At 40.4% G+C, this 26,256-nt stretch overlaps 2 protein-coding genes across 5 annotated transcripts; both read left to right on the top strand.

Annotated features, from left to right (window-relative positions):
- On the top strand, positions 1-9,567 carry eva1a (eva-1 homolog A (C. elegans)). Of its 2 annotated transcripts, XM_051945026.1 has the most exons (5): positions 1-606; positions 2,839-2,957; positions 7,200-7,383; positions 7,967-8,326; positions 8,672-9,567. In XM_051945026.1, exons 3-5 carry the CDS (start codon positions 7,281-7,283, stop codon positions 8,782-8,784), a joined length of 576 nt encoding a protein of 191 aa, XP_051800986.1. In that variant the 5' UTR covers positions 1-606; positions 2,839-2,957; positions 7,200-7,280; the 3' UTR covers positions 8,785-9,567. The 2 variants fall into 2 exon arrangements, with proteins under 2 accessions (XP_051800986.1, XP_022049265.1); XM_022193573.2 differs by lacking the exon at positions 2,839-2,957.
- A 2,734-nt stretch (positions 9,568-12,301) lies between these two features.
- On the top strand, positions 12,302-26,006 carry xkr5b (XK related 5b). Of its 3 annotated transcripts, none has more exons than XM_022193569.2 (13): positions 12,302-12,523; positions 14,872-14,961; positions 15,051-15,156; positions 15,352-15,518; positions 16,842-16,975; positions 17,082-17,160; positions 17,335-17,504; positions 18,320-18,431; positions 18,636-18,803; positions 19,015-19,202; positions 19,335-19,424; positions 19,783-19,966; positions 21,610-26,006. In XM_022193569.2, the coding sequence occupies exons 1-13, from the start codon at positions 12,415-12,417 to the stop codon at positions 22,296-22,298; spliced, it is 2,286 nt and encodes a 761-aa protein (XP_022049261.1). In that variant the 5' UTR covers positions 12,302-12,414; the 3' UTR covers positions 22,299-26,006. The 3 variants fall into 3 exon arrangements, with proteins under 3 accessions (XP_022049261.1, XP_022049262.1, XP_022049260.1); XM_022193570.2 differs by having other exon boundaries at positions 19,012-19,202; positions 19,335-19,406; XM_022193568.2 differs by having other exon boundaries at positions 19,012-19,202.
- Positions 26,007-26,256: the final 250 nt, after the last annotated feature.

The following is a 26,256-nucleotide window of genomic DNA, read 5'->3' as shown; positions in this document are numbered from 1 at the left end:
AAAGCACGAGAGGGGAAGCAGCAAGTCTGCATTTACAACTGTGCGCCTGTGTGTGTTGTTAGTCTGAGTGAGAGAAAGAGAAAAAGAGACAGAGTCAGAGAGGAGGAGGATGCAGAGGGGAGAGCGATTCGGTCGACCTGTCCGGGTCTCTCATGTCACAGATGTGCCCTCAGGAGCTGACCTCTGTCTCTCTGTCTGGAAAATAACCTGGAAAAACTAAAATGGAATACTGGAAAACTGCACTGTGGAGAACAGTCGGGGCGACGTCCCTCCTGCTGCTGCATCAGAGACAGAAGAAGTGAAGGGAAGAAAGGAGAATGAGTGACGTTTTTAATTTGTATCTACATAAGAAAGTGAAGAGGAGACGGAGTCTTGTGGGCCTGTCTGACAACTGTGGGAGGACGGAGCAGATTTATACGTATAATTGTACTCTTAGTGAGCTTTTGGCTTTCTTTGAGGGAAAGGCAAAGAGCAGAGAGGAGATAATAGGAGAGGAGAGGAAAGGGGAGGAGAGAGCAGAGTGCAGCGAGTAGAGGAATACAGAGAAGGAAGGAGATGAGAGGAGAGGAGTGAGCACACCAGATGGGATCCTGGCATTAATAAAATGTAAGTATAAACATTTAGTTTGCATGTGTTCAGAGCTGCACATGATGCCGCTACTGCTGTTGACATCTCTAATGATGGCCATGATGATGCTAATGAAGTCTTTCACCACTTTGTTTTCCTCCACATATTGCTCTTCCCCCCTTCTCTTAACTATCTTTAATTTCTCTTGCTCTAATTCTCTGCATCTTAATTCCTTAATTCCTAGTTTCTATTTCTGTGTTGCTCGCTCTCCTCTCTCTGCAGGTCACGTTAGATAGTAACGGTGCAGCGGGGGAGCGAAAGGCCACTGTCACATTAGATTAACATTAGCAGACACACACAGAGGGAAAATATACGCTTGATGTGTGAGGAGAGTCTTTGTATCTCCCCCGTGTGTCTGTTTGTGTGTGTGCTGGAGTTCAGTGTGAGCTGAGCTGAAACAGTCGTAGCAGCTATATGGTTTTCTTTAACCGCACAGAGAAAAACAAAGAGCTTTTGTGCCACATAAGTACTTGGCCAGACTGCAGAGACACAGAAAAGAGAAGTGAGAGGAAGATCGGTGTCTCCGAAAAAAAACAAAATAGGATGGAAAAGTGTTTTGCACTGACTGCTGGCATGCTGGATCTAGACTAAACATCGGATTGTGTCACATTAGATGAGGCAAAATGCAATAAGAGAACTGCTTGCATGCTTATTTGTTACTGATCTCTCTGGCTTTTATTTTTCACACGGTGTTTCACACAGTTCAAACCAAGTTTAAAAGAATAGTTTGACACTGTCGATTCACACTCACATTTGAAAGGGTTAAATGAGAAGATTGATACCAGTGTTGGGGGGAACTGAACCTATAGTCAGCGTGGGTGTATGTGTACTGGGAGTGCCTGACTTTCCTTAAATTCCAGCTAATGTAGAAATTAAGAGAAAGATTAAATGTGAGTGAAAGTTAGAGCTGAGCTGGGTCAGGCAAATGTATCTATCACTCAATAACCCATAATTATCTACAACTTCAGTCTTTGATATAATTGAAATAGGCAAGTTATATAAAAATTCACCCTCCGTAAAGTTGTCAGAATCAGAAAATTAGCTACAGAGACCAAAATGTTTTCTCGCAACAGCCTGATTTTTACTATAAAGTTGGACATTTTAACGTTGGGGTCTATGGGGATTGATTCACTATTTGAAGCAGCCTCAAGTGGACAGTTGAGGAACTGCAACTTTCAGAGTTTGTCACTTTACCAGCATCTCTAAAACTGGCCACTTGATAGATGCAGTCATGGAAAAAAATATTAGACCGCCCTTGTTTTCTTCAATTTTTTGTTCCTTTTAATACCTGATACAACTAAAGGTACATTTGTTTGGACAAATATAATGATAGCAAAAATTGTTCATAAGAGTTTGATTTAAGCGCTGATATCCAGCCATGTTCCATGGTTTTCTTGACAGTAACCAAAATCACTTAAGTTCTTACATCAATAGCTATGGCATTGTACTTCCAAAGACAGCTTTTAGGCATTCCATGTTTGCTTTTCTGTCTGTTTTAGTCATATGATGCACACAGGAGTTTGTACTTCAATGCATAACCATTGTTTTTGATGACTGCAGCCATTTGTCTTGGCATGCTCTCTATCAGCTCATGTTGTACAAATTCAAACAAATTTGCTTTGTTTTTGGGCTTGTGGCTCTCCATTTTGCGTTTGATGATTTTCCACAGGTTTTCAATTGGATTTAGATCTGGTGATTGAGCAGCCAAGGCATGGTTCCAGTGTTTGGGTTCTCCATCCAGGCTTTAACTGACCTTGTCGTGTGGCGAGAGGTGTTGTCTTGTTGGAAAATCCAGATATTGGAGGCAGGAAAGAGTTTTCCAGCTGATGGAATGTTGTTTTCAAGAGTATCCCTGTACATGACCTGGTTCATTTGCCCTGTTCCACCCAAACTGAAACAACCCCAGATCATCACTGATCCACCGCCATGTTTTACTGTAGGGGCAGACAGTCTGGTTTGTAGCTTCTCCAGGCTTCCTCCTAACCAGTAAGTTGACTGGAGTGGACATCATCAACTGAAAATTGGATTCATCACTGAAGAGAACCTTAGCCCAGTCATCAACAGTCCAATCCTTGTGATCCCAGCAAAGAGTATCCAGACTTTCCTCTGCCTTTTTCTGATGAAGGGCGTCTTCTGTGCCCTGTGTGACTTTAGACCATCTTCAAGAAATCGGTTTCCAACTGTCCTTTAACAAATCTCATTTCTTGACAGTGCCCACTCATTTATAAGGTCCCTGGAGGTCTGACGATGATTCCTGACACAGGAACAGATGAGTGACGATCATCCGGTGGGCAGAACGATGTTTCCTGACGCGACCAGCTAGCAATTTGGTAGTACCATGTTCAACTTGTTTTTCTCGGTGTAATGAACCGTTGTCTTGGAGATTTTCAGTTTTTTCACTACCTGTGTCTCATTCATGCCAATTTCCAGCAGTGCCAAGATGGCTGCCGTTGTGGCTTCACATAATTCTTTAGTTTTCAGCATTATGTGAGAGCTGACAACTTCTGAGTTGTGCTACGTCTTGAATGTAAGTCAGAAATTACTCTAGGCAGATAGATAGATAGATAGATAGATAGATAGATAGATAGATAGATAGATAGATAGATATAGATATAGATAGATAGATAGATAGATAGATAGATAGATAGATAGATAGATAGATAGATAGATAGATAGATAGATAGATAGATAGATAGATAGATAGATAGATAGATAGAGTGTTGTCGGTATAAACAGCTCTTGTTGTCTAGACTGTTGGACAGAGTGTGACTGGCTGTAATGAGCTGGCTGCTGGCCAAATGTCTCACTCTAATGTCATTACATAACTGAGATATTCAGCTCCATGATAGTAAATTATGACTATGAAGATTTTTCACCACATTTACCTGCTCTGACACTGATGACTATCTGCTCTCCATTTTCACGAGCTCTCTGCTTGTTCATAAGGATTTTACAGATGTTACTTCATAAAGCAAAAGATCAATTAAATTTTAGTTTTAAAGAGCGTCATTTGCACTACATTACAAAATGAACATCCTGAACTATAAATACTTTCTGATGGCCCAATGGCAAGCTTTTCGCTGTGACATACAGTAACCCAAATTGTCAAATCCAGAGACAGAAAGAGAGAGGAAGAGGGAAAGTGGGAGAGAAGGGCAGCGACGTCCTGCAGCATTTACACACAACATCACAAAATGACCCTGACAGTCAGTGAATTTAGAAGTGCTTGGAGGTTGTCTTGCGTTTGGTTGTGTTATGTTGCATTGCAGTGTAAAGCGATTTGTTGTTGTGTTGTTTTTGACTGTTTAGTTAGTTCTGCAGCTGAATTACAAACCAAAGATGTTTGTACATGGTAATGAAGGAGCAGGGATGGGACAGAAGAGCATCTTGTCGGGACACGCTTTCATAAAAATGACCGATGAAATGCAGATTTGTTCTTCAGTGTGTTTTGCGGTTTCTCCAAACAGGTCAAGAATGCTGCGCTTCTGTGTTGTTACAGCCGAATACCTTCTCAGAAATTAGGCCAGTTTGATCTTCTCTGAGAGCTTCATCCATTTTTTATCTGTTCAAGTTTAAACTTCTGTCTTTACAGCTTCACAGCATGAGAGTACAACATCCAGGTTTTCGAGTCTTTATATTTCTGCACAGTTTTGGTCTTAAATGTTTAAAGACTTCACTGTTAATTTTTCAAGGACTGTTTTTTCATTGTGTGATATCCACTCTGTTGTTTTTCCTGAGGACAGCGCAGTCCTCACTCAACCACTTGGCCTGTTTGCAATCATTAATAAAGAGTCTTAATGGAGCAAAAGCTCAGTGAGAACATATTAACATGTAATTAGATGTGTTTAAAGTTGCCAGCAGGGGAAATCAACACATTTATGAAATTAAAAAAAGTTCAAAAAATAATAATAACACATGCCTCCGTCCTTTTAACCCAGCTCCATTATGTGTCTTGATTTTATTTGGTTTTAAGACTCAACATTATGAAATGCTGGGAAAGAAAGTCAGCAGAGGAAGTCTTGCTGAGCGGCTTCGCAAATTTTCTGTGTAATTAGAAAGTCATGCTTCAAGCCCAGTTCAGATGTGAAATGTCACTCATGCAGATATTGCTTTACTCAAGTGTTGCAATTTTGCAGATAAAGAGAAAAAAAGTGACTGAACACGCAGATTTTCATTTATTCTTTGAAAATAATGAACACTTAAAGAAGACTGTAAATGTTTGCAGGATCTGAGTGTTAATGAGTCCAGTAAGTGATGATAATTTAAACACACTTATCTTACACTGTTACGCAACACAGTAATAAGCAGGAGTCTCTAATTGGCATTATCTTCTTTAAGAGGAGAGCTGATGTCGACAGGTTTATTTCTGGAGCAGCACAACTCAGCCTGTCAAACCACATCATCGCGTTTTTTAAATTGACACAGCATGATGTACACAACATAAGAAATATGCAAAGCCTGGAGTTTAATAAAAAAATAAAAAACTGGGGCCTTGTGACCTTTTAATACAAAGCTGTAATAAAGCAAAGAGTGATCTGAGGCTGAGTGCTAAATGGGAAGAACGATGGTATTTAACAAATTAAAAGCACAGATTAAAGAAATGTCACCATTTTTTGAAACCCAATCGCTTATTTTTTCTTTTTTGTTGTTGCTTGTTAATCATCTGGTGACCCCTCGGGTTGCCTGGAGCCGCTAAATTCAACGCTTTTATCATCGTCAATTTTAAGGAAACAGTCTTCCTCAAATCATGATCTGTTTGAAATATTTAAACTCACGATTGTGGGAGCACAAACAAATGCTCAGACCTTTTCAGTGCAAACAAGAGTCTACATTTGGCTCCTCATGTACAAATGTTAGATTGTGCATAAAAAAATTTTCCTTTATATAGTTTGTGATCCAGATAAAATTGTACAACTGTTTGTCTGGCTGCTGCAGGCTAGTGTAAGTAATGTGCGACATTGTTTGATGCTGCATCTGAAACAGACACAGCAATTTCAGGCCCGCAGCACACATGTGTACATTAAACCAATGTCATATTTCCACTAAGTGCAGCTAAATGACAAAACTGGGCAATATGTTAAACTTTAATGACAGTATTTTTTAGGTGGAAACATTAATGATTGATACTAACTCTCATTTTACAGTACCCAGCTGACATGGATGTCAAACGGCGCTAAGCTGGAGGTTAATGTTTTCACCTTGTACGCTGACATATACACAATCATATCCCAACCTATAATGGAACATACAGTATTCATGGCTAGCACTGTGTGCTGCAGAGCTGCACTCATGGGCTAAGTTGTATACCTCTTAACTTGTTCCTGCTTTTTCTATGATTTGATTTTTGCCCTCTCATGACACGAGCAGTTACTAAGCATTAACACCGAATGAAAGCAACAAAACAAAAAACAGTATGTCGGTGATCAGCTGACAACAGCATCATGTCTCTGTGATTGTGTCTACTTGCAAGACCAGCAAAATTTCGATGTGAATGACTGCATGTGTCGGTTGGCTGCAATGTTGATGGCTATTTGTTGCCACCTAGGGGCTGGATAAGTGACCAATTTTTCCAAATCATGAGCCATATATTGTACATACATTCCATATGTATAGCACCATCCGTATTCTGTGTACTGCTTTGTGTAAACACCAAACAAACAAACACACAATAAACACTTCACAGCTGTTTTTTCTCTCCATGCTAACTCCCTTCACTTCCAAACAGCCTGCAGTAAATCATGTCTGTGTGTGTTTGCATTTGTGTATGCAGTTCTGATGCTACAGTGCATACACAAGTGCAATAAACTGTTTGTGAATACTTGCTCTACTACTTTGCATGTGTGGCAAAATTAGAGTAGGTTTTTTTAAGGTGTGCATGCCTCAGTGTTGTTTTCTTCTTGTCTTTGCTCAGACTTGTTGATAATGATGGTGGAATTGGGAGAGAGGTATAGATTTACGGGTGAGGTGTCACATTTTCCAAAGTACTCCATGATTAACTCAACGATTTGTTGTTTGTTTGGCAGTTTAATCACATCAGCTTGTCTCCATAAAAGATACGTTTCAGTTATGAATAAATGGAAAAGATTGGTGATAAATTTTCTACGAGAAAATTTTTTTTAAAGGGGCCTTCAGCATAAAGTAGTTGTGTGCTACTTCAGAGAGCACAGCTGGTTGACATGAGTGACGTGACTGTGAAAGCTTTAAAATCTGTTATGGTGAAAGGATTGTAAACAGAAACCTGAAGGCACGGATGCCAAGTGTAACAACAGGGTGAGATAACACAACTATATAGATAAAAATGTTATATTTTGGATGGGAATCTATATGTAGAAGAAGAATGTGTAGTTTTCTGACATGACTTTGGATTCTCTCTGTACATTATGTTTTAAACTGTGGGTAAAAGATGATATGTCAAGAGCATTAACTTCAGCTTCTTCCTCATTCTTTCTCTCCACCTCTTTCTGCCTCTTTCCCATCACCCTCCTGCATCTTTTATTTTCTATTCTTGTTCCTCTTCGTTCATTCTGTCTTGTTTTTGTCCTCCTACTTCCTCCTACCTCCTCCTACCACAGGAACCATCAATCTCAGGGAGTCCTGAGGAAGTGAACTGCCCTCTGCAGGAGAATATCATCATCTCAACTCACTGTGAAATCATGAGCACCCCAACGACAGCAAGCCCCACCATGGAGGTGAAGGTGGTTTCCCAGGAGATGGCACTGCTTAGTAACATCCTGGCAGCTTACACCTTCATCGCAGGTAGAAACCATCATCCGTGTATGGCCATGTGTAGATTGAAAATAGCATTAAACTCTTGCGCTAAGTTAAAGGAAAAGCTCTCAACTGTAGTGGCCTTCTGTTTTCTGGATTTCCCAAAGATCACTTTGGGGCCTGAGTGCCACACTTGATTAATGAGTGATTGTTTCCATAATAAATAATTATGGAATTTGTGAAGACATGATCATAATGAAAATTAAAACACTGGTTTTTATACTTTAATAAAAATGTATGCAAAATATATCCCATGGACTTCAAAAATCCCTCAATTATATATCGACCCAATAATAGATTGTTGATGTGAACATTATTTACAATTTTGACCTGTTTTTCTCCAGTTAACATGTAATTTAATACTTCTTTCTGTGATTTTACTAGATATTACCAGCAATTAAACAAAACAGGCTAAATCTGTAAAAGAGCAAACAATAATAATAATAAATGTTAAAACATTTATTTTTCACAGTGTGAGTGCAGAGAAGGAAGCAGAAGAGAATAAAGCAGCAGCTGACTGAACATTTTACTTCCTTAAATTATTTGTCGGTTTGCCCTCCGTCTCTCGCAGACCAACCTGAGAGGACAGCACTGGTGTTTCTCGGCGGGGTGTGTGTCGGCCTTCTGGTCACACTGTGCGCCATCGTCTTCCAGATCCACTGTCGTGCTGACTGCCACTACGGCAACAGCAACAACCCCCAGCATCGCCAGAGGAAGAAACATCACCAACACCGCCATCACAACTGTCCCATCCATCAGCAGCAGGGCGACAGCAACCCGGACCCCACTGCTGTCGTGGCCTCTGGAGGGACTGGGCCCACTGGGGACAGCGAGTCAGAGGACTGGGATGATACGTCCGACCTGTCGGCACGGAGACGCAGGCGCTTTGAGAGAGCCCTGCTGCACGCCACCATGTTCACATCAGCCGAGGGTACACAGACACACACACACACGACACACATCAAGATCAATATAATCAGCTGATAATGCCCCAAACACTAAAAACAGCCTGAACAACATGCAACAAGCTGCTTGGAAATCTGAATCACCCCGTGCAATTTTCTTTTCCATGTTTTCAGCCTAATACAGTGTCAGGACACGTTTCCTCCCTGTAGATGCTCGCTCTGATTATCTCTGAGCTGGGCTGTCAGATGCACTCAGACACACATGCTCCTGCTTTAAAATAGAATAATGAGAAGAATGGAAATTTGATGGTTACGTGAATGGACAGCGTATGAGTGTGTTTCAACTATATTCTCTGTGTGTGTATCGTCAGAGCTGGATCGAGCCCAGAGGCTAGAAGAGCGGGAAAGGATTCTCCGGGAGATCTGGATGAACGGACAACCTGACATCAGCACGGTCACTCAAAGCCTCAACAGATATTACTGACACGAAAGTCAACACAAGGGCAGACTGGGAGGCAGAAAACTGAAAATATAGAGGCAGACAGACGGATGAACGGTGAACAAATGGGTGCGCAGGTGAACAAACACTGCATTAAATGAACAATGATGTATTGACAGCACCAAAGAGACTCTTATCCAACAGTCAGTGACCGTGCAGCCTGCAGCAGCCCCTCCAGGAGCACACATGAGCAGTGATGGCTCCGTCCTCCAATACAAGATGACAGTTTTGTGTTTGGAAGAAGAAAGCCAAGACACAATGGGACCCACAGGGCGCAGACGGCCAATGCTGCTGTCATCTCCTGCAGATGTTTTGTAGATCCTGCGACCTGTTACTGCTGCCATAAAGCTACAGGGATTTTCTAACTTTTCCATTTCTAACAGGTGCTTTGGAGATGCGCAGAAGGAGTCAGGTGCTGTTTATGAGTGTACAGTTTGGATTCAAATCGTGTGTTGTTGTTGCACTTTTCCTCAGCTCACCCTTATTTGTCTGTGAACCTGCTATAGTCATTGGGGGAGAAATGGAAACTGAAATAGAGAGAGATCGATTGATTGAGCACATTAACTCCATGCTGCAGTTCTGAACCTCGTTTATGATGACTGCATTAAAGTATTGCAGCAAGGATTTCCTAACAGCTCTGTAGGCTGGCAGCTGTAGGTTTAGTTGCATATTAGAACAGGAGCTGACTGTGTCTGAGAAGGTTGTGCTCTCTTTTTAGTTTGTGAAGTTGAATATGTTAATAAAATTTAAGTCCTGGATTTCACGAAAGCTGTTTTCACGTATCCCTCAGTGAATTCCCCGGTTTAAAACTTCCAAACAGTGTCTCGAGGTCTGTTACACATACATCTTCTCCTCTACAGTGAGAAAATCGCTGAGGTCTGCAGAAGTTGCTGAGCTCCATAGTTCAGCACGTATCACTACTCACTTTGGTGCAGGAGATGGAGAAATTGAATCCAGGGAGTCCGTCCGAACTACAAAGATGCTACAGCAAGTCACAGCCAGACAGGGCAAGGGGGAGTCATCATTATCCCCACACCCTGAGACAAGGTTCCAGAACCCAACAAATAACCTTGTATTGACAAAGATGACTACTGCTGCTGCTAACCAGCATGATCATGTCCACATGTCTAAATGCATTGTGTTTCTGACATGTTACTTCCTCAATATACCTTTGCTTTTAATTGGTAGTTGAAGAGGGGACTGCACAGTGGCTCTGTAGTTATCATTGTCACTTTGCAGCTAGAAAATCCTCGGTTCATCTCCTGGCCTGACCCTGGGACTTTTCTCTGTGGAGTTTGCATGTTCTCCCTGCTCATAGGTGGGTTTCCATCAGGTAGTCCGGCTTCCTCTCAAAGTCCAAAAAACTTGCTTGTTCACAAGTTTAATTGGTGATTGTGTGAATGTGAGTGTGATAGTTTGTCTCTATTTGTCTCCCTGTGATAGACTGGTGGCCTGTCCAGGGTGTCCCCTGCCTTCACCTTAAGTCAGCTGGGATAGACTCCAGCACCCCCAACCCTAATGAGGTTTACATGGTGGATGGATAATGGATGGATGGGTAGTTGAAGATGTGTAGTGTGTATCCTGTGAAACTGCCCCTTACTCCACCTGGTGTCCATAGAGTGCATCTGCTGCCCAAAAATAATTTCTAAACTTATCCTCCACTCATCATTATTTACACACAGTTCAAAATGGTTGAAAGATATTGAGTAAAATACAAAGGACAAAAGGTCAGCAAACAAATTAAAGCAACTGGACAACTGAAAATCAAGTTTGTACCTTGTTAACATGTCTTTTTGGTGCTTATACAGGAAGAAAAATTATAAATCAAATAATGGATGAGGGGGCTGCACAGTGACGTAGTGGTTAGCACTTTGGCCTTGCAGCAAGAAGATCCCTGGTTCAAATCCTGGCCTGGGATCTTTCTGCATGGAGTTTGCATGTTCTTCCTGTGCATGCGTGGGTTTTCTCCGGGCACTCCGGCTTCCTCCCACAGTCCAAAAATATGCTGAGGTTAATTGATTACTCTAAATTACCCGTAGGTGTGAATGTGAGAGTGATTGTTTGTCTGTATATGTAGTCCTGTGACAGACTGGCGACCTGTCCAGGGTGTCCCCTGCCTTCACCCAAGTCAGCTGGGATAGGCTCCAGCACCCCCTGGGACCCGAGTGAGGATAAAGCTGTGTATAGAGAATGGATGGATGGATAATGGATGAGTATTTCCGTTGTGAAACTACAGCGCACTAATTACTGTCTCAATGGCATGGATTCAGACTTCTGGGATTTTCATATGAAACAAATTTTACAGAATCTGTTTCAGGATGGAACATGAACTGACATTCAAAAGTTTGGTTTCACCCAGGCAATTTCATCTTTTCCATGAAAACTCACAATTTTATTCATGTGATAACATGATTGCACAAGGGTTTTCTAATCATCAATTAACCTTTTAACATGATTAGCTAACACAATGTAGCATTAGAACACAGGAGTGATGGTTGCTGGAAATGTTCCTCTGTACCCCTATGTAGATATTCCATTAAAAATCAGCTATTTCCAGCTAGAATAGTCATTTACCCCATTAATAATGTCTAAACTGTATTTCTGATTCATTTAATATCATCTTCACTGAAAGAATTGCTTTTTAAATAAAAATAAGGACATTTCTAAGTAAACTTTTGGATGGTAGTGTATAGGGCTGAACTACACATTACAACAGTTTTGTTTTACAGTGTACAGTCATAAGTGAGCTGGTGTGCTTGAGCTGGAGAAGCATCAAAGTTGAGTTATATCTGAGCCGTTTTCACAGCAGAAAGGGATTATTTTTCATGTAAACAACTTCTGAATATTTATACACAGAGATGAGTTTATAGGTTTAATCAATAAATGAAGAGAGACTTTGACCTATCATGTGTTCATTAATAGTTTAAACACAATAAATATAGACACCTCTGAGAAAAATGTTGCTCTCATGACAAACTAATTGGCAACACACAAGATCACCTTAAAGGCGATCAGTCCCTGATCTATGAGGTCTTATGTCTTATGCCAATATCAGATTGCTCAATGAAGAAGTCCACGGTTTTGAAGGATGCTGACAATGTTATTATTGCAACTTTAAAGTTGACAGAAATAAGTAGTTTCCTAGAGAAGATTCTTCAAAGAATGTTGAATTGCAAAATAATAATAATAATAATAATAATAATAATAATGATGATTAAAAATATAAAAATGCAAATCTGTGCAGCTCTTAAAAGCATCAGATGTATGATCTGATCTCATTAAAATCAAGTCACATCCAGTTCAAAGTCTTTATTATAAGCCATAAAGAAGATGAACATGTGTGATTTTATGACCAAATCAGATCATCATCCTGACAGTGTTAAATTAAAAGTTAATATCAGACAGATTTGGTCTGCTTGTCTCCTCGGTGTCTCTTACATCAGCACCAGCAGCGCTATCTCTTTAACGGGACGGGCGGTGACGTTGGGACGGGGACACGGAGCGGGGAGGGCGGGCTGCCGCAGCTGGACCGACCGGGACCAGAACCGCACGACGGGCCTGCAGACGCTGATAGAACCGTGTGAACCAGAGGGACTGGTCCGGTTTTAATCCAAAATGAGGGACTACTCGGCCACTCCGAGCAACGGAGGCGCCTGCATGCCGTGTTGCCAAGTTTGCGTCTTTGCTTTTACCGCATTTCTCATCGTTGCGGAGAGGACGGCGCGTGAGTCCTACCTGGGACACACACACACACGCACGCAAACACACGCACACACTGTAGACGGAGTGTTGTGTCTCTAACAGCATGTCAGAGGCTGATTGTGTTGGTTAACGTGAATCCTGAATGCATGTTATTTGACTTTATTGTGCGTGTGCGCGCCACATCCGTGCACACGCACAGTTCATGTCTGCAAAGCAGCTGGAGCTCAGAGACCCTCACATGTAGGATGATGCACAGTCTGAGGTGTCATATGTTAAATACAAACATACAAAGTTGTGCATTAGTTCTCAGCTCAGCGCCTGTTTTGTGCTGCTGTCATGAATAATAGAGTCACACCAGAGTCTGCAGTCTCTCCTATTTTTACACCCTGCATGTTATGAAATCCTGTATGCCGCAGGACTGCTGACTCATGTCAGAGTTGTCCACCTTTCTAAACTCCACCATGTCACAGTCTACCTGATGATTCGTGACTAAAAGCAAAGCGGAGCCATGTTGTCATATTTCAGCGCTCTTTTTTGGAGGTGCATGAATGGACGAGGGGATGGGCGGACCCCAGGATGAGGGCCTAGTCCGCCCAGGACAGCCCGCCTGTTTGGCAGCTCTGACGGTTCAGGTTACATGTGTGGAGGGAGGCAGAGCTGCAGAGATGGATGTAGAGAGCAGAGGAGGAGAGAACAGCAGCCTGGCTCTCAATGAACCTTAGATGAGGTGAAGTGCACAGCAGAGGACACTGAAAATGTGGAGACACAAACAGTGTTGTGCATATTCTGGCAATTATCCATGGATTCCTCCTGACATAAACATTACTGTTCTAGACACTGCAGTGTGCCTGTGTGTCATTTACTAAAGCTGGAGTACACTGGGCTGCATTACAAAGCATGATGTTGTTACTGTAATTCGTGAGGCTGATTTGTTTTGTGAGGTTGTCCACATAATTAGCTATTCAGCAACCCTGATTCAAGCAAAAGTTGACATTTTAAAAGTTGGACATTCAAATTCAGATTCCTGCATCCAAGTATCAGTTTCATGTTCTCATTATGTAGCAGAATGACTTCCGACAGATCTTGTTTACACATCATGTGATTCTAACGCGTTTAAATGAGGCAAACTAGACCTTGGTTTAACTCCTCTACTATAGAGCAGCTTAATCTGTGTCATATTTTATAAAGAGGTGGTGCATTCGGTGTGTTAAACTGTAATCATTTAAGTAATTAATAATGTAAGACATAAATGTAAGGTACATTATGTTATACACTTGATTGATTCTTGTTTTCTGACTAGAGACAAAATAACTCATTTTCTGTGTAGAAAATGATTGAATTTAGCCACCTGTGCACGAAAGTTTTTGAGCTGTTCAGCTGCTGATACACTGAGTTAATCCACATCCGAGTCAGGTGGAGCCCTGCAACTATTTTCATTCATAATCAGTTTGTTTTTTGTTTGATAAAATGTAAGAAAATGGTGAAAATGCCAATCAGTGTTTCCTAAAGCTAAAGATGTCTGTATTTTGTCCCCAGATATTCAGCTTTCAGTCAAGGAGGACGAAAGAAAGCAGAAAGTATTCACATTTAAGAAGCTGGAGTCAGACTTTGTACAATACACTAGACATTTTATTTTTTTCCTTAAGCTCAAGCTGAATAATTGTTTATCAGAATAGTGGGTGATTATTTTACAGTTGACAAACTAGCCAATACATTTTACGGTTTCAGTTGCATATGGCTTTAACCCTCCTGGCTTTAACCCTCCCTCATTTACGGGCACCAAAAAATATTGTTTCCTTGCTTAAAAAAAATTCCAAAAAATCAGCAAAAAATTCCCCACATTTCTGAAAATTTGCAAAACCTCCAGAAAGAAAATTTAAATAATTCATTAAAAATTTCCCTTAAATAAAAAAAATCCCCAAATTTGACAAAACAATTCTTGTAATTATTTTCAAAAAATGGGTAAAAATCTTCCAAAAAACCCAAATATCTAAAATGATTAGATATATATCAGTGAAATTTCTAATATTTTCTTTAAGAACATTCACATAAAAATCAACCAAAATCCTGCGAAATGTGCTGGATTTTGGTTCATTTTTATGTGAATGTTCTGAAGAAACATTTTTAACATTTCTTTTTTTCCCACTAAAAATGTTCAAAGATTTCCCAAAAATGTTGAAAATGTGGACATCAGAAGTTTCACTGTGAATATATATATATATATATATATATATTTTTTCCATATTTTCAAACTTTAAACTGGGTCAATTTTGACCCATAGGACAACACGAGGGTTAAAGGACAATGATCAGTGACCATAGGCATACACTTTTAAGTGTGTTTAATTGTGTGTTTTCTATCTTTTCTCAGTGATCTACTGCTTTGTGTACTATCTGTGGGTGGGTCACAACTACTGCTACGCTCATCTTGCCGGCTTCACTGCGCTGTTCCTGCTGCCAGGTGACAACCACAAATGGCTCAATAGATAGACACAGTAGGTTCATATAGAGAGGGTTTGATATTCATTTTTCTCCTCCTGCGTTTCTCAGGTTGGGGTCCCCAGTGGCTCAGTTATCTGTGGTATCTGTCAGATGGACGAATCCGCAGAAAGTCTCTCACCTGGACACACATTCTGCACCTGGGTCTCTTCAAAAGGTGAACTGACCTCATTTGTTTGTGTGCATGTGATGGAGATATGGTCAAACTGTCTTTAACAGAAACTCTTCAGCTGTGGTTGGAGAGGAGAGAGGGATTGAGGTTACAAATGCAGTTTAAAAATGTATGATGATGATAATGACTATAATGGTGTCTCTCTCTGCTTGTTTGTGTCTCCATCCTCGTCTTGGCCAGACTGTGGGAGTGTATGCGTCTGCCGGATGAGGATGTTTACGGTGAGATCATGCAGCAGGCTGATGCATCTGCCTTGCGGCTGTTTGAGGCCTTGGTGGTCACCCTCCCTGAAACGCTGCTCCAGACTTACGTGCTCATCTGTACCGATATAGGAATCAAATCTCCAGGTAAAAGGAAAGGCTGGATAAGAAATGCGGAAAGTATGTGTGCAGGGGTCTATGTGGTAGTAGAGGATGTGCAGTACATGTTGTCTGACAGTAATCAGCAATAGACTAAATTTAGTGCAGTTGAAATTGATTTGTGTTTAGTGGTTTATTTATTTTTCATTACCTTCTGCTTCCTGTCTTCCTGAGATCCACTGTCTTAAAGAACATCCCAAAATCACACATGAAACCACATACAGGGATCCTGCCATGCATAAACACTACAGTAATATCAGCACAAGCATTATTATACAGACACAGCAGACCAAGAAGAGCATTGATTCAAACTCCTTCAACTATGTTCAGTCATATAGTAGAGCTGAGATGTGTTTTTATGCATCTCTTGAAGGTGAGGATGCTACATTATTCTCTATTTGTGTGAGGCAGTTTGCTGCATTTATCTGATGCTGGATGGTTGTTTGATGTGTGACATAGGAACCATACACAGTGTTGTGTTTTTGATTTTGTAGCAGGTAATAAAACTAGTGCTTTCCTCATGAACAGAGTTAAACCATAATGAATTTTGACTTCTACTGGGACCCAGGACAGTTTGCTTAATATTTCAGTAATGCTTGTATAGTCAGGACTTCCTAAAACCAATCTGGCAGTTTTATTCTGGGCTAATTTGAGTCTGTTAGAGTCTTTCTCAGTTGCAGCAGACCATGAAAATGAAGAATGCTCCAAATAAGAGAACAATAATGAGACATGTATGGAAACAAATGAAAAATCTAATAGATAAAATTTCTGTATGTAGAGTAACTTTTATGTAGAGTTGCCAGTTTCTTATTATTGGTAACACCTGGAAAAATGTTGTACATATTTATTCCAGCTTTCTTTAGTTCAGCTAATTTCTGTAAATTAGATAGTCAATTAATCTTTCACTTTAAAAAAAAGTGTTGCATCCATAGAGGTGCTGAAACATCATTTACATCAGTGAGAGTAAGAATACTGTTAGTGCCCAGGACCTTTATATGTGGAGCTCATTTTTGAGAGTAGTTCAGTGTATTGCAGTGCTAAAATTAATACACAAAAGTGTAAATGCAATCAGTCAAACACTTGTGGTATAACTGAGGGAAGAGAAGAGTCTTCCAATAGAAGCAATCAGCTTCCCCAGACAAGAGTCAGTGACAGAGTGGCCGAATGATCTGTAACTGCTGCTTTAAATCTGAATAACTTCTCTACCATTTTTTCAGGTGTGTGCGTGCTTCTGATGTTGCGTATCCATAAAGCATTTCAGTGATTTTATTTACTCAGATTTCTCCTCCTCTCTGCCTCCGTCTCCTGCAGCCTCAGTGTGTTTTGTGGTGTGTTTGTTGTCTCTGGCCTGGGCCTTGGTCCTCTATGCGAGAGCCTGTTCACTCATCAGACCAGGACACTTACACATGACCCCTGCTGCCATTCTGTGCCGACTGCTCTGGAGGGTGAGCTTATTTAAACCACCTGCTCGTGCAACGTACACACTAAAAACAACAGTATTCATATCATGAGTGGCTGCTTGTGTGACAGATGTGTTTTCTTTGTCTGCAGGTCGGTATGTTGGGATCCAGGTTTGCTGTTCTCATGCTCTTCACACGGATCTTCAAACAGTGGATCCTGGGAGTCATCGGTCAGTCTGGATGTCAAGACGTCATCTAAAAACTCATGTTTGTTCAATCTGAGAAAGTTTTCTGCCGAGTGAAGCGGTTGTGATCTCTACCATCAGGTTTATCTTGTTTTAGTGTGTTTATGTATGTATTAGAGGTTGAATATTGATTTGAATGCGTGTGTTTGTGTGTGTCAGGTGTGCACTGGCTCGGTGCAACTTTCTGGATGGTGTCTCAGCAGACCGACATCATACGATCAACTAGTCGATGGAGACTCTTCAACCTTGTTCTGGGAGCCATTCACATCTTTCTCTTCCTCAATGTGAAGTACGGTCAGTCCAGATACCGCATGGCTGGCTTCTACCTGGTACGTGCGTGGTTTGTAAATGCTTCATGCTCGTGTGCTCGTGTTGCCATGGATTATACGTGCAAAATCGCAAAAGTTTTAAAAAGTGCAAGCCATCAGAAACACTGTGAATGACTGATTTTGTGCAGTTTGACTGTGTAAAGTGTTCCACTCATACTTCAAGGTTTAGGAGGGCACATCGATGCTAAAAATGTACACCTTAACCCTCGTGTTGTCCTGTGGGTCAAAATTGACCCGTGTTAAAGTTTGAAGATGTGGAAAAAAAATATTTTCACAGTGAAATGTTTCTTAAGAACATTCATCGATTTTTATGTGAATGTTCTTAAAGAAAATATTTGAAGTTTTACTGATATATATGTTATCACTTTAGATATTTTTAATATTTTTTGGAAGATTTTTTCTTGCCAAATTTGGGGAATTAAAAAACTTTTAAGGGAAACTTTTAAGGAGTTATTGGAATTTTCTTCCTGAAGGTTTTGCAAATTTTTAGAAATGTGGGGATTTTCTTTGCTGAATTTTTTGATTTTTTTTCAGGCAAGGAAACCATATTTTTTTATGCCCATAATTGAAAACAGGAGGGTTAAAGTGGGCCTTTTTCACATAATCCTTTTTAAAGATCATAGAAAATGTCTAAACAATTAAATGATTCCAGCTGAATCATTGTACTCTCTAAGACAACTGTTTTCAGATACTGGCTGGATTTAAAACTTTGGTATAGATAAAGAAAACCTAAATGTAAACCATATATAAAAATATATGATGCAGTTTTGGGAATCAATAACCATCTCCCTGTGTTTCTGTTCATTCTTCCTCAGGCCATGTTCATAGAAAATGCTTTTCTCCTTCTGGCCTCCTCCTGGTTGTTCACTATGGTGTCCTGGGACACTGTGGGCATCCCCGCTGCAGTGTTCTGCAGTTTCCTCATTGGTGAGACACACACGCATATGCTGTGTAAAAGTTAGATTCTGTCTACACTTTCAAGCTCTATTTGTTCATAATTTAATCAAAAGGGACTGTTCCAAGTGTGACTTGCCTGAAGGGATATTTGCTTTTTACATTTTGAGAACTATTAACTTTTTCTGTCTTTAAGTCTTTATAGTTTCCCCCTCTTGTCTGTTTTTCTGTCTCCAGGACTGATAGCTTTGGTGTTGTACTATCGTTTCCTGCATCCAAAGTCTTTCGAGATCTTCCAGAGTATTCGTCACAGAGGGATCGGTGGAGCCTGCATGGAGCGAGGATCTACACTCTCATTGGAAGAGAAAGTCTCACCCACTTTCCATCGCCATGCAACGCTATCTGGTCTGTTTTAAGTCAATGACTGATCTATCTATCTATCTATCTATCTATCTATCTATCTATCTATCTATCTATCTATCTATCTATCTATCTATCTATCTATCTATCTATCTATCTATCTATCTATCTATCTATCTATCTATCTATCTATCTATCTATCTATCTATCTATCTGTCTCATGGTATTAAATGACTGATAATGTTCTGGTCAGGAGGCGGGACCCTCATGGACCTTCCTATCCAATGGGAGGGTTGGAAGCATCACCACTGGCTGCTGATCCGTTTGGCTCTGAAGACAGGAGACGTTTCAACCATCTGGTCTGCCTATGGTGAAGGGGGTCTGGCCGGACTGATGGGTCTGTCTGAAGAAGTTCACTCCCCTGATGAGCCTCATTACCCTCGGGTTTGTTGTGTTCCTGAGCTGTAGACATGAGAGTTCCTTAAACTTTAGGTTCTGAGAGAAGTTGTCATTGCTGTTGGTTTCAGTGGAGCAATGAAATCCCTGCTCTTAAAATCTGTGTTGTGATTTTTTTAGGCTCCAATTGTTCCGCCGCAGGTTCCTCAGCTCTCAGCTCCTCAGCCCGCTCCTGCAGCAGCTCCACCACAGGTGACCCAGGCTCCACAGGCAAGATCTTAGTTTGTTGTCATTTCAAATAAGAAAACAATAAATTCACATTTTGATTGTCTAGGGTTTGAAGATGAAGCTGAAAGCAGCATATAGACTGCATACAACAGATTTTGCAACAAAAAGCACAAAAATGCAATCAGACTAATTTTATTATAATCACAAGAAAAGTCTACACAGTGGCTGTAAGAGTCTTGATCAAGTGGAAAATTATGTTAATACGTGAAGAGATATTCAGTCGGACAGGATGAGAACAAATGTCCCCGGGCCCACCAGTAGCTTTGCCATTAAGAAGTGATTTGATCCTTTGAGTTTGCATGTCTGCAGTCTGAGGTTCTGCTGTCGTCCTTGTTTCCAGGTTAGCGAGGCAGCGCCACCACCAAAACCGCCTCTGACCAGCGCAGTGGCCCGACCGGTGAGGAAAGCTCCTCCTACAACCATCCAGGATATGAGGAGGTTTCCAGAGATCATCCCAGTGCAGGAGGTCATTCTTGAAGAGACCGCAGAAGAAGATTCCAGCGCTGCACCATCAGAGGACAAAGGTTAGGCGACTCGAAACAAAAGGAGAGACACACAAAGTATAAGAATTAAAGATTGTTTTTATTAACTTAAATCAAATTAAAGCTAAAAGAGTATGGGGTAATGAAAATCAGTAAGGTTAGTGGTGTGTGGGGGGTGCATGTGTGAATCATGTCTGTGCAGGTGTTGCAAATGCAAACCAAGTCCTGAAGGGAAAACTAAAACACCATAACCAAACCAGAGTGTGCTACCTGCAGAGGGAAGCAGAGAGTGATTAGAATGCAACCAGCTCTTAAATAATGCAGGAACACACTGAGGCCCACAGGTGCTTCTTATTGCACTAATCAACCCCTCCCAAAACCAAAAGGAAACTAAAGCAACCTTCAAGATGACCTTGGGGTTCATCACAAGTGCATACAGTACACAAAAACATACTAACAATGAACAGAGAACTATTTTAAAAAACTGTTTATTAAGGTGTTGGATCACCTTTGATCTCAGCAGGATGTTCGTTGAATCATGCTCAAACTACTGTACTAAAAATGCTCATGTTCATCACATCTTCCTGGGCGTACATGACTTGAATACCAGAAAACAATATATGCATATATGTATATTATGAACAGAGCCCCACAGCATCTCAGTTGAAGGAGTGAACATTTTGAGGAGGTGTCTGCTTCATTCACTGTGCACCTTTGAGGCAGCTTTGTTTATGAGGACAATAGTGTTTTTGGCCACTTGGGAGCAGCAGATGCTATGAACACAGCACTTTATCCAGCTGCTGTGGTACCAAACAGTTTACTACTGACACATCAAACAGGCACAGAGCAACGTTATCATTCAGTTGGAGTCACATTTCTGGCCACCTGATGAATGTGTGTCTGTTTTTAGTGTCTGTTCCTTTAGCTGTGAACTCCTCCGCTGTGTTCGCTGACTAATCATTAGTAGTGTGTGTTAAACTGCTGTTTAATGCTGAGCAGGTTGTGTACAGTAATACATAATGAACATTCTTTTAATAAAATGTTGCAGCTTTAATATTTATTTACATGCAAAATGAGAGAGCAAGTGATGTTACTGATGTCAATACAGTGACACGTTTTACTATCTATACATCTATTTCTTTACAGAATCAGGTTCTTACACTGACGTTCTTAAATATGTGGACAAGAAATTGGCTCTAATTTTTATACAGCTATGCAATATTTTGGTTAAACCAAACTGAATTAAACTCTACACACGACTCACATCTTCATTGCTTCATTTCAAATCCACTGTAGTAGCATACAGATGCAATTACGGATTATATAAACTGTGTTATTGTCCATGTACTTCTACACTTGACTGTAAATTTTCTGGTCGTTGAGTGTATGCAGCCTGAACATGAGAGTGCTAGTTCAACTAATCTTTTAATCTTAACTGTGAAATGTTAATACTTGCCATGAATACCAAGCTATTCAGCCTGAGATGAAGGACCAGAGTGTATATTTGTGAAAAGCACTTAAACAGATGTGTTTTATCAGCTCATGTTTTTAATACTGTGAGATGAATTGTTTGTAGTTACTGCAGAAGTGCCCTGGTAGTTGCACTTTTGGTATGTAATTCTTGAAGGAGACATCTGCACTGTTTTAAGCATACTTATCTTTCCAATGTGGTTCCATTTTTAAAGGTGATGACGAATTCCAGAGCGCTGCTTACGGCTCGCCGTCACTTTCGTCTCCTCAACAAGCAGGAAGCCTCCATCACATCGACAGCAACGCAGTGACGCTGACTGAGGCGTCCTCCGTAGGTTCTCTGGACATTAAGACACCTGGCTGGTCACCTGAGCGACGTTCCCCTCTCCTGATCGGTTCCCCAGAGAAAAAATCTGCGGTCCCCGGAGAATCCAGCACTACACTGTATTTCAGTGCAGATGCGCAGTCGCCCTCCAGTGGCAGCTATCTCGGCTGGGGCTCCGAGTTATCGCCCATCTCCACCTACCGAAGTCCCTACAGGATCAGGGAGGCCCGCTTTGTCACATCTACCCCACGACTGGAGCCTCGTGCTGGGGCTGAAAGTCCAGGCCTGGCCCCTGTTGTCATCATCCCTGCCACTCCTGGCACAACACCAGGTACGACCCCGGGTGGGACCCCTGGTGCCTCAACTCCTGCAGCTTCAACTCCTGCAGCCTCGACTCCTGCAGGCTCGAATACTGCAGCTTCAACCCCTGCAGCTTCTAATACTGCAGCTTCGACTCCAGGTGCTTCAACCCCTGGTGCTACTACGCCTGGTACTCAAGTCGTTCCTCTCACTCCAGTCATCTCCCACGCTCGCAAACAGCTGGTCCAGTTTGTGGACAGTAGAGAGAGGGCGGTCTAAGGTGGGTGATGGTACAGGGGAAAGCCAGTCCTGGGTGGGGAATGAGGTCGTTTTCAGTTTAGCTCTTCAGGATATACATGAATTCATGCTTTAACTAACTTAGGGAGGACTTGGTGGGGAGTTGGGGATGTTTTCAGCTGATTTGAAAGTTGCGAAAGCTTCTAAATATAAATTACTGTTTATGTTTTTCCCCTTGTGTGCAGATATAGCAGAAAAAACAGCTGAAAATGGAAATATTAAAGGCTGACAACATTGGGACATCACTTTAATTCTTAATAACAGAACCCTTGGTTTTTCCAGTCCTTCTAAACACGCAGCAGTGTTTGTCAGCTGGTGATGGATAACGTCGCTGCAGTAGCATCTCGGCTTGCTTGGAGCAGCTGCATGGAGGAGGGTTGTAGAGTATGACCCTCCTAACATGTGATGCTGCCTGCCAGGTCAATAACAAGGTCAATTCATACACTTTGTATTCCTGTGTACACAATCAGAGCAGTTTGCAGCGACAAACACTGCTGTACATGAGAATTGTCTGATCCAAATTCGGATAAAATGAAGGACGAGGTCAGTTGAAACTTATATATTATATTTAACTTGTGTTTTTCAGTAAATATCAGTTACTGAGAAAAATAGAAAATACGACTTCACAGAAAATTAAAGAAAAACAGAACTTAACAGGTGCTAATGAACATAAGGCTTTACTTTCATTAATTTAGAAAACGACAAAGAAAACATAAAGCAGCTAAGTCTTCAGTCAGCCGAGGCCACATTGGATAAAATTTAAGAGAAAACAAATGAATTTAAATAATCTTCAAAGCTTAAGCATCAGAAAGTTAAGACAAAGTTATTTAACTGCTAGTTGGATCCCATTAATCAGGAAATTACAAAACAACTAGTTTACAGTAACCAAACATGCTGACTGCCAGGCTGCAGAATTTCATATAACGTCATCAATACCAGTCTTTTCTCTCTCTCTTTTTAGGTTTGTCTATTACATGGACACAGAGAATTTGTAATAAAATATTTAAGTAAGGCATACTAAGTCAATCCAAGCTAACATTCAAAGCTTCTGATTTTATTCTGCTTGGAAGTTCTTATTCTCATTTTTAAAAGCCTTTAGATGATGTTGAACATCCCGTCCAATTTTCAGGAAGCCACTCATTTATCCAACTTGCTGTCTTTACTGTATTTACTGTGCAGTACACGGTTGGTGTTTACACACATCACTGTCATACATAAAGAAACAGGTCAGAATTTACCATCTGTGAAACAGTAAAATCTGTTAGCTGAACATTCTGTCCTTGTTTTAATGAAACTATCAGACAGGCAAATGACAAAAAGTAAAGGTTTCAACTAAACTATGAATATAAGTAATAATAAACATTGCTAATTTGCTTTAACCGCAATAATTTCAATCATTGAGCACTTTAGAACACAACATAAAAGGTACAATTTATGTTAATTGCTAGCAGGCTAATTAGCTGTAGCATGATATTTTGCAAACTATGGATTTGATGAAGGAAGCTATAAAAGGGAAATTAAGCAATATAGGATATTAAGGGATATCAGCTCATGTTTCTGTTATTATATGTATTTCATTTTATTTACATAATTTTTTTGTCATGTGTATTTGATATCAAAACATACATTTTATGTGTTTATTATTAGTTTATAAACTACAATAATTCTCTCACTCTATAAAGAAACAGATTTTTTTTCATAAATTAGACAATGTATCTCACACATTTTCTTGACATTGTTTTAAAAATATGCTTTTTCTCATGTTTGGGTCCCGAAATATTGACGAACAAGAACAAAAGGTAAGTTAAGAGGCACGGAAAAGATACAGTCCAACCAAATAACTCTGCAGGGCATAATCACTTATTGTATACATGTCTCTAAGAGACAGAATGTAGGGTCACTGACAATCACTTCTTGTTTCATTGTTGAACCAATGAAAGAAGGTAAAATGTCTGACTGATGATAAGCTATTATGTATGAAACAGGGAGCTGACCTGCAGAAATATCGTTCAGTTCTGTGCTTTCTTAATCCCAATTACAGATGCTATGGAAGTCAATCCAGGCCAAGCAAGATGCTTTTTTTCTGACCAAGCAAACTCCAGATGAAAAAAAAATTACAAGTTTTAAATTTGAATTAGATATCTTAGATCACTACATACTTATTGAAAAATGTAAAATGTCAGAACATATTTGGTCTTCGGGTGTGCTGTTCACAGAATACATGAGACATTATAGCCCTCAGAAATAAATGGAAATGGTTCACAAACTTAGTCAGCTGGGACACAAATTCAAATTTGTGAAAACACTGAAACTACTTTGTAAATTATTCAGCATTTCTTGAGTTGGGAAAATCAAATTTGACCTAACTAAACAGCTGTACAACTCCTGTAAAGTTCAATTTTCACATATGTGTGTTGTCCCACAGCCCATCCCTTAGTTGAACCTTCTACCTCAATATAACTGAATTTCCATGCGGCAAAAACTTTTTTTTTTTAAGAACATGTACTTTCTTTCTCTCTGACTGAAAAAAAAAATGTTTTATGTCTTTAAACATTTTAATAATGTAGCTCCCAGAAGGAGAAAGCTAATTAAAGTTCAGACTTTAAATAATGGTCGAAATGGTGTGCTGCTAGTATCAAGAAATGATATGAATGCCGTTTATTTAGATATGGAAATGTATTTATAATCATAGAATGTGGTACTTGACAATATCAGTCTTCCATGTGAATCTGTCGGATTTTATGTTTACTTTTACTATGCTAGATAACTTTACTTTGTATCTGAATAACTGTAAAATAGTAACTGTAGGGTCAGTGTCTATAATGAGCAGGTAGATGGTTGTGCAGCTCATGTTTGAGGGTGAGAAAGTTGAGCAGCACTTTGAGAATATACCGTAAATTTGGGTCTATGGAACAAAATACAGAGTTAAACTTGCTTTTGGCAGAACTGCTTCATCAAACGGTGTCAAACTGATCTCCATGTACCGCAGCCTGCTGATAGATAAAAGAGTCACTGCATGTTACTCATCCATACAGGCAGCCAGAGGGTTGTACCTCCTCCCATAGAGAAAGAAAGCACTTACTTTAACTACACATGCACATTATAGTAGTTCCCGCACATGCTTGAATGTATGTGTATGCAACAGCAATAAGCCAGCAAATGAAATGTGTCTCAGTGCACTGATGTAAAATATCTACGCTTTAGACTGCAACGATGCCTTGGCCTTGGCTTGATCATCACAAATCTGCGCTTTGCCTTGTAGAGAGACGGCTTCTGCTGTCACGCTTGCGTCATGTATGTATATTGCTTTCTAATAGAACACTACACCTTGCTTTGTGTACCTGGTGTATATGGTGATACCTACCTGTGTTGATAATTTGACTCTTTTTGTATTTTTTAAATGCTCTTGTTTTATATTTGATCACACTTACTGTTCTGAAATAGGTGGACAAGGTTTTGTGTTACAGTTTCACACGTGAAGGCGTTTAGGTAATGGATAGTTTTCATTGACAGACTTGAAACAGATGATTGCTGATTGAGTGTAACTTCACCACAGTCACTGGACGGCCTCCATTCATCAACAAGCGTCACCTTTATCTGTGCAAGGATTTCCACAGAGCAGCTGTGGGTGATACTCGTGACTCATTAAGTGTGCTATTGATGTGGCAAAATAAAGTCATTAAATCATGATCGAAGCCCAGAGTGATCTGTTGTCCTTTGATTCATTTATATTTGGTGATGGTACAACCTCAATAACCTGGTTTGTAAATCAACATCACAATGTACTGGATTGGCCTGCTGGAGGGGCTCAGGGATTAAATCACATTTCTCCCACTCTTCTGTACACTGTGTTCCTGCTCCCCATAATGACTGTACAGACATATTTATTAAAGACAAATTGTAATAGGACACAGTATCATGTCAGCATAACATTAACTGA

The sequence above is a fragment of the Acanthochromis polyacanthus genome, chromosome 2 (assembly GCF_021347895.1).
Source record: "Acanthochromis polyacanthus isolate Apoly-LR-REF ecotype Palm Island chromosome 2, KAUST_Apoly_ChrSc, whole genome shotgun sequence".
NCBI classification, from domain to species: domain Eukaryota; kingdom Metazoa; phylum Chordata; class Actinopteri; family Pomacentridae; genus Acanthochromis; species Acanthochromis polyacanthus.
Note: the sequence above shows the minus strand (reverse complement) of the source record. Positions and strands in the feature narration are given on the sequence as shown.

Coding starts and splice junctions, on each gene's coding strand:
- eva1a (XM_022193573.2), top strand. CDS start 7,281: ATGAGCACCCCAACGACAGCAAGCCCCACCATGGAGGTGAAGGTGGTT. Junction 7,384..7,966: donor AGCTTACACCTTCATCGCAG/GTAGAAACCATC, acceptor CGTCTCTCGCAG/ACCAACCTGAGAGGACAGCA. Junction 8,327..8,671: donor CATGTTCACATCAGCCGAGG/GTACACAGACAC, acceptor GTGTATCGTCAG/AGCTGGATCGAGCCCAGAGG.
- xkr5b (XM_022193568.2), top strand. CDS start 12,415: ATGAGGGACTACTCGGCCACTCCGAGCAACGGAGGCGCCTGCATGCCG. Junction 18,432..18,635: donor GTTCTGCAGTTTCCTCATTG/GTGAGACACACA, acceptor TTCTGTCTCCAG/GACTGATAGCTTTGGTGTTG. Junction 19,203..19,334: donor ATGAGCCTCATTACCCTCGG/GTTTGTTGTGTT, acceptor TGATTTTTTTAG/GCTCCAATTGTTCCGCCGCA.